Genomic DNA, 16,107 nt, shown 5'->3' on the forward strand with positions numbered 1-16,107 from the left:
TTTAACGCTGTGTACCTGTTGAATGATTACAGTTTCAAAAAAAAGATGGTATGTTCTTGAAATGATTAAAATAAAACATTTTGTTTCTGCTTACTTTTTATATTTTTTTTGCTTTTTACTTTATTGAAAAAAAATTGACTCTAAAAAAAATCCTGGCTGTCCACCCCTGCACCACCCCCTCCCCCCTCTTCTGTAAACAAGTACTATTTGGTGTTACGGAGCAATACTTGAGTAGTTGCTAGGAAAATATTTACACAATGGGAACACAGCTATCTACTTTGTTTTACTGAAATTGTTTGTGGAAATAATGATTTTTTTAAAGTTTTGTATTTTAAAGATTTTACATATTACTTACATATAATAATTGGTATCAGAATAAAAGAAAATAATGATAGCGAAAAACTGTGCAGAGATTTAAAAGAAGCACTATACCAAGTGCATGAATTTCATAAAATGGAAAAGAAGTACATGAATATACATCAGCAATAATTTTATTTTACAGGTTTTCAGTAATGCATTAGAAGTAACAAACCCTGAAGCCCGTCTAGATTATTTCTCTACAGAATCAAATATACAAGAAGAATCTAAAGAAGGCGCGAAACCAGTTCCGCCACGAATACGGCCAGATGCTAGACCAGTTTCTCCCATAGGAGGTCAACAACCAGCATTGGCAGGAATTGGCTTTCCAAGCCTATTGATTCTAATCACCATCCAAGTGCTGTTTATGGCCATACTCCTGCATTTTGGCATAAAGCCAGTTATAACAGAAGAAAAACTAAACACGATCTGTGCAAATTACGACTTTATCAAGTCAAAACATGATGCTACAATTGATGGCCTCAATGAGTTATGTGACCAGAAAGTGGACATTTTGAAACCTCCAATTTATCAGCTGGTTGGGGGGATAGTGTTTGTTATTGTTGTTCTTCCAATGGTGCTTTATTCTTTCTTAGTTAAAAATAGAAATTAGTTAACTTGTATAACATATTTACAAGTACTGTTAACATATTTACAAATACTGTTTTTCAGGCCTATTTTTAATAGCTTGTATGGAAATTTAAAGAGGAAAAATCTTTGGTCTAACTGTATCACTTGACCTTGATGAAATTTTTATGGTTGATTAACTAATGATGAGTTTTTTTTTCTGATCAGACTTTATTTCTAAAGCACCTTTTTTTAAATCAGTATTAAAAAAGTTTTTTGGAGTTTTATATATTCAACAACACTTTGAAAATATGACTCCTTGATTGGTTTTTATCAAAAGCACTAAGAAACTTATATCTTATGTTTTTTTTATTAGTTGCTTATTAATTTAGTTTAAAGATATAATAGAATAAAGTTGGTACTGGAAAAATTAACTTCAGATCTTTGAAAAATTTCACATAAACATTGTTTGACATTTGTTAAATAATTGTGCTTTTTTCAAACCCTTATATTTTGTTTGGAAAAAAAACTCGATGTTTTTCTGATAATAAACACCAACATTATCAGAATCGATATGCCTGAACTATTGTCATTTGATATGTAGCATCTGCTCAAATGTAAGTCAGGACCAGAAAGCTACAAAAATGACAGAATATGAAAAATATTCAAAAATGTAGTCAGGCATTCCAACATGTCCAAGTGTTATAGCTAAATTTGTTTTTTGGCCAGTACTCCCTTGACAGTACCTCATCCAATGATATTCACATCTCAGAAAAGATAATGGCTACTTTTTTGGACATGAACATTTCAAGTCATGTGTGTGGCTGTTTGATAAATATGCTGCTCCTCTGATTTTATATTTCAAACTTTTGTTATGATTAATTGTTGAAAGGTATTTCTGCAATGCCTCATACATCATTAAATACCGTAAAATTATTTATTGAATCAAAGATAAAGATATAAATGAAAGAGCTCTTGAAAATATTTGTGTTGCACCATAAATGAATGAATTTTTAGTTGGACATTAATAATGATTGATTACCAATAATATGCATTTTATTTTAAAATTTGTTTTCAATAGGTTTTATTTTGTGGCAATCATATGAAACAATTTGTTTTAAATGAAATGAAAATGATCTGTGGCACATTTTTTTCTAATGTGTTAAACTTAATTTTAACTGATGCTTAACTAAATTACTAGTTAAATATATTGGTGTTTTTGTGAGGATCTTAAAAAGGTTGAAACCAATAGTCAGAGAATTTATTTTAAAGAATGTAACGCTTAATGTGATATTAGAATTTCTTTATATTTTATTTATAACATGTATTATATAATATGTATGTATACCAGCATTTCAACTTCAAGTTGTTCTCTTAGAGTTATCTCCCATATAAGCAGTTCAATAACAGTTTGGTAAAAACATTTCATCTGACTATATATTTGTAGCATTTGATGATGAACCACTTAGTATTTATGCATTGACATAATTACCTGTACGATTTAATCCTTGGATGTTTATAAGTGGAAAACTATTGTACTTCTTACTCAGGAAATTAAAGGATCTAGTCATGTTCTGCTCAAAACTTCTAATTGTCTTAAAGGGTATTGGTTTATAATAGTTATTGTTCATATTGTTGCCCACAACCAAATTTTTAAGGGATGTGCCTGAAGCAAAATTAAAAATTTGTCTGTATCACAAGATAACAAATGAGTTTCAACTTTACATACCTCTCATCTTTATACATGTTTAAAATTTTGTCTCCATTAGAAGTTTTGAATGCCATTAACTATCTATTTATTGATAATACTAAGTACAATTTTTTCTGCAACCAGATGTATAAGGTTGAATTTTCTATCTGCCAGATTTTCAGAATTGATTTACTAACCATATTTTAATCCTTAAAACTTATGTTCAACTATTTTAAGTTGTGTCAAGCACAACACAGAGTCACAGTAGAAAATTATTGATACAATGTGTATTGGATGCCTTCAACCTGCTTGTGTGTCACGAGCAAATTAATTTTGTGGCGTCTAATCTCACTCTAAAATCATAAAATTAATTCATGTTTATATTTCTTGTTATTTTTATATTACAGAATTTTTGATAGTTCAAGATTTTCAAGAGATTGAAAAATATTTATTATTAACTGTTATTTGTTTAAACAGCATCATGGAGCTTGTAATGTATAAGCTTGGAATGTCTTTTTACAAGGTCAAACTAGTCGTTTTCCTGGCATTTAGTTGTGAGATCTGCTCTAGATATCTCTAGCTATTTTTTTGCGTCATTTTAAAGGTTCATTAAATATAAATTTAAATTTAAACATTCACAGTCAGTGGTGATCCAGGAATGAAGCCCAGAGAGGCCAATTCAAATATAAGCAGTAAACCCGGCAATAAAAAATCAGAATATTGCACTCAAACTCAAACTTTCAGTCATCGGCCCAATTAAAATAACCAGACCCGGTTCACAGTGAGGAGGAAATACTATGAAATTGAAAAATCTTTATTTGTACAGTAAATATACAAAATATTTGTGTTCCTTTTCATAAACAATAATGATTTGAAAACCTATTTGTCACTGTGATATCTTAGTATTTGTATTGATTCCAATAATTTTTGAATTTGAAATGTTTTGGAAATTCAACTGTGAATTCAGATATGTTTGTGATTACCTATTTTCCTGGATTGAGGAATAATTGATAATTTTATAGCTACTTACTCTTGTAGTTAGAATTGAGAATGGAAATGGGGAATGTGTCAGAGAGACAACAACACGACCACAGAGCAGAAAACAGCTGAAGGCCACCAATGGGTCTTCAACACAGCGAGAAAATCCAGCACCCAGAGGCAGGCTTCAGCTGGTCCCTAAATAAAAATGTGTACCAGTTCAGTGAAAATGGACATCATACTAAACTCCAAAACTTATAAATGAACTAAAATTATAAAGGCCAGAGGCTCCTTAATTGGGACAGGCGCAAAAATGCGGCGAGGTTAAACATATTTTGAGGGATCTCAACCCTCCCTGGCCCCTATACATCTAGCCAAACATATTTACATACACACTTATATGAAAGTTGTTTATTTTTTGCTCACTTGAATAAATGGTTCACCTATATTGACAAAATCCTTGAAAATAAGCAGTGCATAAATATCTATGAATTCACAGTATGCATATTTATGATATTGTATTATAATTTTGTTATGTGTTAACAAAAATATTTTTATTGATTATCAAGATTATACATTTGATTTATATGCTATTTTCATTGTTCCCAGCATTATTTAAAATTGAATTTATTTATATCATATGTTTAACCATTGATTTACATTCACATTAATAAAATCACACAATAATTTTTTGATTCACAGTATATATAAAAAATTTAGACAGAAAACTAATTACACTATGTATCTCCAGTTCTGTTTAACCCGTTCTCATATAAATTTAACACAACTTTAAAATTGACTGAAGAAATCTTCCTTCCGATTTTTGTGTTGCCTTGACGGAGTCAAAAAGGGATGTCTGTGACGTCAACAATGTATTAGTTTGAGATTAGATCAGTTTAAGGGGAACCACTAGTGGTAGGTCAATAATATTTGGTATGTAGATGCATTGGAGTTTTTTTTTGGTTCAACCCCCTTAGTCATGGTCTATAGACTTCAAATGAATTTTTATAGTTTACATGTTTAAGTTTGTGATTAGATCAGTTTACGAGGAAAAGCTTATGTTAAACCAATGATATTATGATATGCATTTGTTTAAGCATTTGCAAGTATTTTTCATGGTGATTACAAAGGCCCAACTCTCTCAGCAATGTTAATTAACTTGAAACTTTTACATTGTTTTCAAATTGAAATTTTTTTTAGGTTATTTTAAAAGGGAACCACTTATGATAGGTCGGTGGTATTTGGTATGGAGTTTTATAAGCATTGGCAATTCTAATTACCATTGGGTTATTTGGTACTGCACCATAAGTCATGGTTCATTGACTTTGAATGTTTTGCATAGTTAACATGTGTTTAAATATTGCCCTTTTGATTCAATATTGTCATTATACTATCAAATTACCAAAAAGCGAGACATACTATATCTGTGTCAACAGTTTATTTTAATGTTTAGCTCTGTCATTCCAGAGCTACTGAGCATTAACTGTTAGATATAAGGCAATTTACTTTTTAAAAAATCGTGCACTAACTCTAGTATTGAAAGGAAGATTTCTGCTGATTTTTGGAAAGATTGAAACTTGTTCCAATTCTTGCCTAAGGCGCTGGCTATCAAACGGAAAGTCGACAGATTAGCTACTAAATCTATACATGCTAAAAGAGGGACGAAAGATACCAGAGGGACAGTCAAACTCATAGATCGAAAGCTAACATATAGTTCCCAATTGTTCTCATGGCTGTGTTCATATGCACAAGTGAACTGGCACTCATTGGCACACATACCACATCTTCTTATATCTATGGAAAGAAATTCGGTACATCTTAACTTACAGCATTTTTTTCAAAAATAACAGTTATTACTTTTTTAGCCAAGTGAGCTTTTTTCATCACATAACGTCGGTCATCCGTTAACTTTTACAAAAATCTTCTCCTCTGAATCTACTGGGCCAAAGTTAACCAAACTTGGCCACAATCATCATTGGGGTATTTAGTTTTTAAAATGTGTCCGACGACCCGGCCCGCCAACCAATATGGCTGCCATGGCTAAAAATAGAACATAGGGGTAAAATGTAGATTTTGACTTATATCTCTGAAACTAAAGCATTTAGAGCAAATCTGACATGTATTTAAATTGTTCATCAGGTCAAGATCTATCTGCCCTGAAATTTTCAGACAAATCAGACTACCCGTTGTTGGGTTGCTGCCCCAGAGTTGGTGATTTTAAGAAAATTTTGCAGTTTTTTGTGATTATCTTCAATATTATTATACATATAGATAAACTGTAAACAGCAATAATGTACAGCAAAGTAAGATCTACAAATAAGTCAACATGACCAAAATGGTCAATTGACCTCTTAAGGAGCACTGTAATTGCCCTTATAATCAATTTTTAACAATTTTTCATAATTTTTGTAATCTTTTACAAAAATCTTCTCCTCTGAAACTACTGGGCCAAATAGAATCAAACTTGGCCACAATCATCATTAGGGTATTTAGTTTAAAAAGGTGTCCGATGATCCAACCCGCCGACCAAAATGGCCGACATGGCTAAAAGTAGAACATAGGGGTAAAATGCAGTTTATGGCTTATATCTCTAAAACTTAAGCATTTAGAGCAAATCTGACAACCGGTAAAAATGTTCATTAAGTGAAGTTCTTTCTGCCCTGATATTTTCAGACGAATCAGACAACCTGTTGTTGGGTTGCAGCCCCTGAATTAGTTATTTTAAGGAAATTTTGCAGTTTTTGGAAATTATCTTGAATATTATTATAGATAGAGGTAAACTGTGAACAGCAATAATGGTCAGCAAAATAAGATCTACAAATAAGTTAACATGACCAAAATTGTCAATTGACCCCTTAAGGAGTTATTGCTCTTTATAGTCAATTTTCGTAAATTTTTGTAATCTTTTACAAAAATCTTCTCCTCTGAAACTACTGAGCTAAATAGAATCAAACTTAGCCACAATCATCATTAGGGTATTCAGTTTAAAAAATATGTCCGATGATCCTGCCTGCCAACAAAGATGGCCGACATGGCAAAAAATAGAACTTATGGGGTAAAATGTAAGTTTTGTCTATTATTCTGATAACCGTTATAAAAAGAGGAAATCTGAAGAGGGTAAAATTGTTTAGAATGTTGAGCTCTACCAATTATCCATATACGTCAAAACTGTAAGACAATTTCCTGTAGGAGTTATTGCCCTTAAATGACAAATTTTACCACTTTTTTTCGATTTTTGCCTTTTATCATATCTTGAAAACTATAAAAGATAGAGAGAAACTTTAAATTGCAAAAATGATCAGGAGGACAAGTTCTTCAAATAAGTCTTATGGTTGAAATCATCAGTTGACTCCTTATTAGAGCTAATTCCCTTTGATGCCGATTTGTACAATTTTTTTGGCGTTTTTGTCTTATATCTTAAAACTTATAATTAGGAATGTTTCCCCCTCTTTTGTGTTTGGAGCAAAAGCTAAATAAGATAGAGAGAAATTAAACAGACTTCAATGATCAGCAATATAAGATATAAAAAAACCAGAGATTTTTGTCATTAATTCTATTATTGTCTACAATGCTGGTGAGTGTCCTTTGTTGAATATCCATATAGACCAAGGTGAGCCGCACAGGCTCTTTAGAGCCTCTAGTTTTTCATTTTTGCCTTTCATCTTGAAAACTATAATTGATACAGAGAAACATTAAAATGCAAAAATGATCAGCAAGACAAGTTCTACAAGTAAGTTTACATTTTCGAAATCGTCAGCCTACTCCTTATGACAGTTATTGCCCTTTGATGATGATTTTTTTAAATATTTTGCGTTTTTGCCTTATTTCTTAAAAATTATAATAGATAGATGGAAACCTACATACAGTAAGCAAAAATGATCAGCAAGACAAGATCTAAGACCCAATTAAGACAATATGGGGGAAATCATCCAATCTACTAACAAGTTACATTTTGCTGATGCCCAGTCCCTTGAATAAGGGTTTTATACGACCGCAAAAATAAAAATTTTTGGTCGTATATTGGTATCACGTTGTCGTCGTCGTCGTCGTCAGCGTCGTCCGAGGACAGATGGTTTCCGGATAATAACTTTAGTATAAGTAAATAGAAATCAATAAAATTTTAACACAAGGTTTAGTACCACTAAAGGCAGGTTGGGATTGATTTTGGGGGTAATGATCCCAACTGTTTAGGAATTAGGGGCCAAAAAAGGGGCCCAAATAAGCATTTTTTAGTTTCAAGGCAATAACTTGGGTTAAAGTGTATGAATCTCTCTGAAATTATACCACAAGTTTCCATACTACAAAGGGATGGTTAGGATTGACTTTGAGGGGTTATGGCTCAAACCATTTAGGAATTAGGGGCAAAAAAGGGGAAAAAGAAGGGTTTTTCTGGTTAAAGGACAATTGAGACAATTGAAAAGCAGTGTAAGGGAGGTAATCAAAATCAAAATCCAAATCAATTTAAATAACAATGTTTGATTACCTCCCTTACACTGCTTGTAAATTATGTATTAAGAAATGATGATTGTCTGAGATAGTGACCATAACTTGAGGGAAAGAATTATTTCTTTGAATAAGGGAAAGGGGGGAGGTGAACAAAATTGGAGGGGGGCAATTTTTCTCATTTAAGATTTCAGAAATGAAAAGAAAATTTCTTCAAATATTTTTTTGGGGGGGGGGTTAATATTCAACAGCATAGTGTATTGCATAAACTCAAAAAAAAAACGGGGTAAATTTTTTTTTTTTTTTTGGGGAGGGGGGGGGGGGGGCGGGTCAATTCGCATAGTGTATTGCACAAAAGCAAAAAATTGAATATATATTCAAATCATATAACCAATTTGAAGTTCTTTGACTACAGTTATTCTTTGTCAGAAACCTATCATGTGTCAAAAATTTAATTACAATCCAAATTCAGACCTGTATCAAGCGTGAATATTGTGTCCATTTTGGTCCCAACTTTTCAGGGTTGGACATCTGCGGTCCTATCCAGCTGCGCTCAGTGAAACAATTTATTTTACCCTCTTTTGTGTTTTGAGCAAAAACTAGAAGATAGAGAGAAACTAAACAGACTAAATGATCAGCAGTACAAGATCAACAAAACAGAGATTTTTATTATGAATTCTATTCTTGTCTTCAATGTTGGAGAGTTTCCTTTGTTAAGTATGCACATAGACCAAGGTGAGCGACACAGGCTCTTTAGAGCCTCTAGTTTTCAAAAGAAAAGAGAAAACATTAAAACTGTAAAGTGGGGTCTAAATTTAAATTAATAGATCAGTGCAATAGTCGTCTGTAACTAATCAATAATTTACATTACATTTATCTTTGACTGGCTGAAAAATATTAGTAAAATGTCAAAACTATTAACCTGAGCAAATGTGTGTTTATCCCCCATTACTTTTTATCCAACATCATTCATAAGTTGTTACATGTAGTATATTTGAATACAACAAATGTAGTTTTTGTCTCGACGAGACGAAGGTAGCAGTAAGCCAGACATAAGAATTACTATCTGGTGACGGTGGCAGTGGCGATGTAAACTAAATGTATAAATCGTATAGGGCATGGATGCTTCATACTTTGTATGCAGATACCTTATGTTACACAGTTTCCGTCTGTCATGTGTCCATTGTCCTTGACCTTATTTTCAGCAACTGCCATGTCATGTTTATTTTCTCACTTATTATGAGTAATAGGATAACTATATTTGGCATATGAGTTCCTTGCAACATCTACATATTCGTCATACAGAGTTCACCCGACCTTGACTGCATTTCATGGATCAGTGGTCAAAGTTAAAATTACATGATTAGGATGATTGTTTGTTTGGTAAGTTTACTCTAACCTTGACCTCATTTTCATGGTTCATTGATCATTATGGTCAATGTTAAGTTTTTGTGATTTAGTCTGTTTTTCAAGTACTATAAGCAATAGGTCAACTTTATTCTTGTGTATGGAATGACTGGAAGGTGTACATGTCTGTCTGGCAGGTATCTTCTGACCTTGACCCCATTTTCATTATTCATTGGTCAATGTTAGTGTTTGTTAATCTTTTTACACGAAGTTTGCGGTAGTTGCGTGCATTTCAGTGATAAATTGAAATTCATGAAAAATGTGACACTGCTGCATTGCGAGAAGTCATTGTCTAATAGTGTCGAGTGCCACGTACTATTCGTGATAGATCTATAAACAAACGCACAGATTACTACGATGTTAAATTGTAACAAATACAGTTTCGAACTGTAATTCTTCTACTAAACCAAAACAACAAAGATTGAAATAAACTCCGAGAGAAAATTTCATATATTCTAAAAATGCTTACATGTATATCTGAATTTTAAAATTAAAAAGATAAGATTGTAAAAGAGAGGCGAAAGATACCAACGGAATATTCAAACTCATTAGTCGAAAATATACAATTGGAACATATCTGTCGTCATCTGTGAAACGTAAAAACGAACATTGATGTAAAATTGGTACTATTAAAACAGACATTTAGTTGAAAATTATATTTATCTGTCGTCATCTGTGAAACGTAAAAACAAACATTGACGTAAAATTGGTACTATTAAAACAGACATTTAGTTGAAAATTATATTTATCTGTCGTCATCTGTGAAACGTAAAAATGAGTATTGACGTAAAAGTAATACTACCAAAAGAGACGTAAAAGAGAGTCGAAAGATACCAAAGGGACATTCAAACTCATAAGTAAAAAAAAAACAAAAAAAAAACTGACAACGCCATGGCAAAAAAGAAAAAAAAAAGACCAACAGAAAAAAACAACAGTACATTAAATACAACATAGTTAAAGTTGCAAACTGTATTTAAAAGAATGTTTATAAAGAAGTTATAAATTGTCAACAATCTCATACAGTTATACACAAGTAGATTGTCGTCTTACTAAATAAGAACTTCAAGGTATTTATACAATGTATTTATATAGGATAACTGGCTGTCTCAAGGCAAATAAGTGACATATCGACATGGACTAATGGTCGTGTCTGTTGTTAAAGACATTTGTTGGCAATGTGATGTTTTTTCACCATGCGTTAAGTATTTTTTAATACCATTTGAATTCTGAGCCATAGACGGTCTTTCGTCATACGGCCAATATTAAAAGCATACATTGTATGAACGAAAAAAAGATGAGTTTCCATTGGATTAAGGGTAGATCGGTCCTCTCCAATCCGGATTTCCCGGTGGATCGGTAAAACCCGTTTTGTTCATACCGAAAGTTGAAACTTCAACAGTAATTTTTTCAACACAAATAAAGGAAAAAAGGAAGTTCGAGTTTTCTGTAAATAGTAAGTTTTTATATAATACAATGTTACTGCTATGTAGAAATCAAAGAGTTATTACGCACTTCTTTTTTTTCTTGATAAAGACGAAGATATGACAATTTACATGCAAATCACTGTGTCTTCTACTTTCCTACCAAGGTATTTCATAACCTTTTATGCAAATAAGACCGTTTTTACACCTTTAAAAGTATTATTACAGAAAATTAAAAAAAAAAAATAAGTGGTGAACATTTTCCCCCGTTGCTATAGGATACGTCAAAAAGAAACTTTTTGGGAAATTTATTTGAAATGATCCCCTCTGGTATTGTATGTCTTGTATTAATTGACATGACTACTAGAGAAATGACAGACATATGTTCAACGACAGATGATTCAACGTTGTATCTGAGTAGACAGTGAAAAATGAAAGCAGGTGTTTGTTTTTATTTTTTTATCTTCTGTAGGGTTAAAAAATGATACTCAAAATCCTAAAAAAAGTTTAATTTCGCATAAAGAAAAATATCGATTCAGCAACAACCTTCAAACTTTTCCACAGTGCATAGGTTTGTCTGTACTAAGTGTAAGTTTTGTGGTGTCAGCATTAACATATAAACTAAAAGATTAAAGATTAACCTAAAGGTAACGATTCAGATCATTTACCAAACAGAAACATATCATTTATCAAGAAACTAGTTATGACAATCAATAAAAGATATCTTACACAACCACGCAAATGAAGTATAAGAAGGTAAAGGCTATGTAACTGGAGCCTAATTATATTGATTGAGAGAAAATATTCTTTAGAGCGACGCCATTAAAAAAAAATTAAATACATGTTTGTGTTAAACAATGGAAGTATTATATTGACACTATTATTCTTCCATGGTTAAATGGTTAAACTATATAAAGACTGTCTTCTTATGTTTTATAAATTTAAAGCTTTTATGAATCGAACAAATTTATCATACTTCATATTGTTTACTTAAATATCTAATTCAAATAAATGTCCTTGATTGTTCAGGTTTGTTGGATGTTTAGTATATAAGAATTACTACATGCACTGAGCTAGAAAATTTGCAGCGAGGGCAAGACAGAGCGATCCTACGTAACATTCCGTCGTCGGCGGCGTCAGCATTTATGTTAAGGATATATTCTTCTGACGTTTCAGTCTCGTTGAAATTTCGTTATGGAACTATTTCCAAAACATGTGATACAAGTAGAAAATATCAATGAATTAAAAAATGTTATAATCAAACTTAACTCTGTGAAAAAATTGTGTAGTTACAATAAGTAGTTTTTGAGTAATAATTTTTTCAAATTTTATTACCAATCAAGTCAGTCTTTTTAGCCAAAATTTTGAGAAAATGGGTGAGAATTACAAGAAATGATTTCACCAGAAACATGTACATCCCATATCACTTTTTCATTTTCAAATTTCTTAGATATATATTTTTGCAATCATTTATAACAAAGAAGTTGAAATAATATGCATTTTGTTTTAAAATAGAGAAAAATCACAAATTTACAAAACTGACAGCTTGGTAATTTGACACGAAAACGCATCAAAATATGATAAAACTTTCTTATATTAACGCCTACCTATAGTTTTTTTTAAGTTAAATTTATACAGATTGGTCAACTTCATCTTTATTGAAAGTATGAAAAAAAGTTTAATTGTGGAACTGTGATTTTTTTCACGATAATAGCCCAAAAGTGGATAAAAATTGATGAAAAATGGGAAAATCACCAAAATTGGGTACTTTCAAAGGGCCGTAGCAAAAAAAGAAGTGCATCCCCATATGATTTTTTTTTCACCAATTATCTTTTTACAGTCATATAAACCAAAAAATCAGGTGAAGAAAAAAAGTTTAATTCTAGAAATTTTTGGCTCCTCAGATGTGTACATCCTTAAGTCTGTGGTTAAAGTTTTTTTGTTAGACATCAATATGTTTGTCAAACCTTCATGGAATTTTACAAAACGTTGACAGAAGGTTTGTTTTTTTATGGTAAAATACAAGACCCAGAGAAAAATTCAAAAAGGTTTTTCGTATTACTGATACATGGGTTTATTTTGCAGTTAGAATAACGATACAGTCTAACAAAAGGTTAAAGCTTCACGGATATAAATAACATTGTCTAACCTTCATGAAAATTAACGATCTTGGACAGAAGTTTTACCAAAAGAGAGTATCCAGAGCATTTTTTTTTATAAATATCTTTTTTTTTTCCAGTTTTTATACGACCGCAAAATTTTTTTTGGGTTCGCATAAATCATGATGTCGTCGTCGTTTGCGTCGTCGTCGTCCGAAGACACATTTGGTTTCCGGACAATAACTTTAGTTAAAGTGAATGGATCTCTATGAAATTTTACAAGAAGGTTCAATACCTCAAAAGAAGGATAGGGATTGACTTTGGGGGTTATGGTATCAACAGTTTAGGAATTCGGGGCCAAAAAGGGGCCAAAAACAAGCATTTTTGTACTTTCTGGACAATTACTTATGTGTAAGTGTATGGATCTCTATGACATTGTACCACAATGTTCCATATCACAAAGGGAAAGCTGGGATTGAGTTTGGGGGTAATTGTCGCAAACATGCAGGAATAAGGGGCAAAAAAGGGGCCAAAAACAAGCATTTTTCTAGTTTCCAGACAATAACTTGTGTTTAAGTGTATGGATCTCTCTAAAATTGTACTCAAAGGTTCCATACTACAAAGGGAAGGCTAAGATTGAGTTTGGGGGTAATTGCTCCTAGGAGGGGGTAAAAAAGTTGGGGGGATTTTTTTTTTCAAATTTTTTAAGGGGTTCATATTTTTTTTCTTCAAAATTTTTCATATCTTCAATTGCACAGTATTACGCAATAGATTTTTAAGATCTTTGACCACTATTATTATGTATCAGAAACCTATATTATGTCAAAAAATATGATCACAATTCAAGTTCAGACAGTATCAAGCTTGAATATTGTGTCCAAATTTGCCCCAACTGTTCAGGGTTCGACCTCTGCGGACGTATCAGGCTGCGCTCAGCGAAGCATTTTATTTCGTTCTTTACTGATAAAAGGCTTTTTTGCAGTTAACATTTAGACAAGTCTGGGGTTTAATTTTTTATATATAAGTATACACAGCCATTTTTTATGCCCCCGCCGTAGCGGAGGGGGCATTAAGTTTTACCCTCGTCCGTCTGTACGTACATACGTCCCAAAATTGGTTTCCGTTCTCTAACTTTAGTTTGCCTCAACCAAATGTTATGAAACTTATACACCATGCTTTTAACCTCAAATAGATCAAGTTTGAATTTTGTAGCGTCACTTTTACCATTCTAGAGTTATGCCCCTTTACAAATGGAAAAATTGCTGAATTTTTCGTTTCCGTTCTCTAACTTTAGTTTGCTTCAGCCAAATGTTATGAAAATTATACACAATGCTAATTACCACAAAACACAGGTCAAGTTTGAATTTTGGTGGCGTCACTTTTACTGTTCTAGAGTTATGCTCCTTTACAAATGGAAAAATTGATGAAATATTTGTTTCTGTTCTCTTAATTTAGCTTGCTTCAACCAAATGTTATGAAACTTATGCACAATGCTTATTACAACAAAAGTCAGATCAAGTACAAATTTGGGTAGTGTCACTTTTACAGTTCTTGAGTTATATCCCTTTATAACGTTATATGCAAGCGGGGGTCACATCTGTGTCCAATGGACACATTCCCCATTTATTTTGTCCAAAAACTGGTTCAATTTTTTTATCAGAGACTTATGTAAAATTTTGTTTGATAGTGATTTTAATTTCATAGGTAATCCTTTCCATAAAAAATAGTTTCTTTTTTATATAAACAGTGCTGTTTATTGAATTTTCCGACTTTAAGATAGCTGCCCAATGTTTTAGTATTGATTTCTTTACTAAATTAATTTCAACTGTCCAGTTTGATATGTTTTTTAATTTATTCAAAATGACATCTTTTGAAAACGCAGCTTTTTCCATCTCCGATATCATTTACATAAATAATAAAGATCGCTTGGCATTCATTTTTTGTAAATAATAGCTTTATTTTCAAATTTAATTAATTTGTTGTTCCATAATATTTGTTTTCTCATATCTGTTAATTTTTCAGGCTTTTTTCGTGAAACCCCAACCAGTTAATTTCAAACATTTAAGGATAGTTTTATAAAAATCTAGGATATTTTAGGGCTTTCTTCTGGAATATCCCCATTGTTTGTTTAAAACACTAGCCAGTTTGACCCAAAATTACAGAAACAGTGCTGAGGTATAATTTTCCAATATCCATATTAAGTCACAATCACTAAGTCTTTTAACCCGCATAGCTTTTAAAGCAATGAAATAACTTCTTAATTTTATCATATATAATCCCCCCTTTTCATATGGCCTAATGATCGAATTTCTTTTAACTTTGAATTTAAAACTACTTTTTTCTGTTCTTTCAAATATTTCTCAGGAACTTTAGATACAAGCAGTTCCTATAAAAGTGAAAATTTAGATTTTAGTATTATTCATTAATTCAAAGATTAGATCTTGTCAGATATGTTCCATAATTTTAAGTCAATCATTTGAGAAATACAAAAGTTATTTACATTTTCTATCGTTGGGGACATTGGTCAGAGCAAATTTGACTCTTGTCAGGTCAAATTTCAATAACCTCGAATTAAAAATTTCGATTTTCTTTTCTATTTTCATTTAATAAATGATGAAAGCTTGTTATTTTTCAAATTTGGAATACTGTGGATTCATTAATTTTCGTGGGTACCAATTTTCGTGGATTGAGAAAAACTTGCATTTTCGTGGATATTTGATTTCGTGGATTTACCAAAGTCTGCATACAAACTTATTGAAAATGTGTAATTCGTTGAACAGTTAAATTCTTGGTTTACCTGTACCAACGAAATCCACTAAAATTGGTATACAAGGCATAACAATGAATCCAGAGTAAATCAGGTATGAGGTAAAAGAACACTGCAGAGTTTCAATGTCCCCAGCGATGCACATATTTATCTGTCCAATAACTAAAATTTTTGTTTTGGTTCTTTAAAACTTTTTATGAATATCAGTAAATATCTTAGAGAAATGTAGGCTTGAGACCCTTTACAATGCAATTTCGTATAAAATTGATATTTCCAAGGGCATAACTCTTTCAAAAAAAAGTTAATCGGCTGTGATTTACAAACTTATCTCACACATTGCTAAAATAATCCTTTGATATAAAAATTTGACAAGAATTG

The 16,107-nt window shown here is 31.7% G+C and overlaps 1 protein-coding gene across 9 annotated transcripts in view; it reads left to right on the forward strand.

Annotated features, from left to right (window-relative positions):
- LOC127702638 (uncharacterized) overlaps positions 1 to 16,107 on the forward strand; it is a 143,424-nt gene that overhangs the window by 22,859 nt on the left and 104,458 nt on the right. The window contains exon 5 of one of the 9 annotated variants that reach the window (XR_007982516.1): positions 503 to 3,218. The exons of 6 other annotated variants lie outside the window; for them this stretch is intronic. Coding sequence is in view for 1 of the 3 variants with exons in the window: in XM_052206914.1 (XP_052062874.1) it covers positions 503 to 970 (468 nt within the window). In the remaining 2 variants the exon portion in view is untranslated. Of the gene's footprint in view, positions 1 to 502; positions 4,282 to 10,573; positions 10,896 to 16,107 lie in introns of those variants that run through there. 2 more of the 9 variants (XM_052206914.1, XM_052206916.1) reach the window with 2 other exon arrangements.

Source organism: Mytilus californianus, unplaced genomic scaffold (assembly GCF_021869535.1).
Source record: "Mytilus californianus isolate M0D057914Y unplaced genomic scaffold, xbMytCali1.0.p SCAF_5, whole genome shotgun sequence".
In the NCBI taxonomy this organism is placed as follows: Eukaryota; Metazoa; Mollusca; class Bivalvia; order Mytilida; family Mytilidae; genus Mytilus; species Mytilus californianus.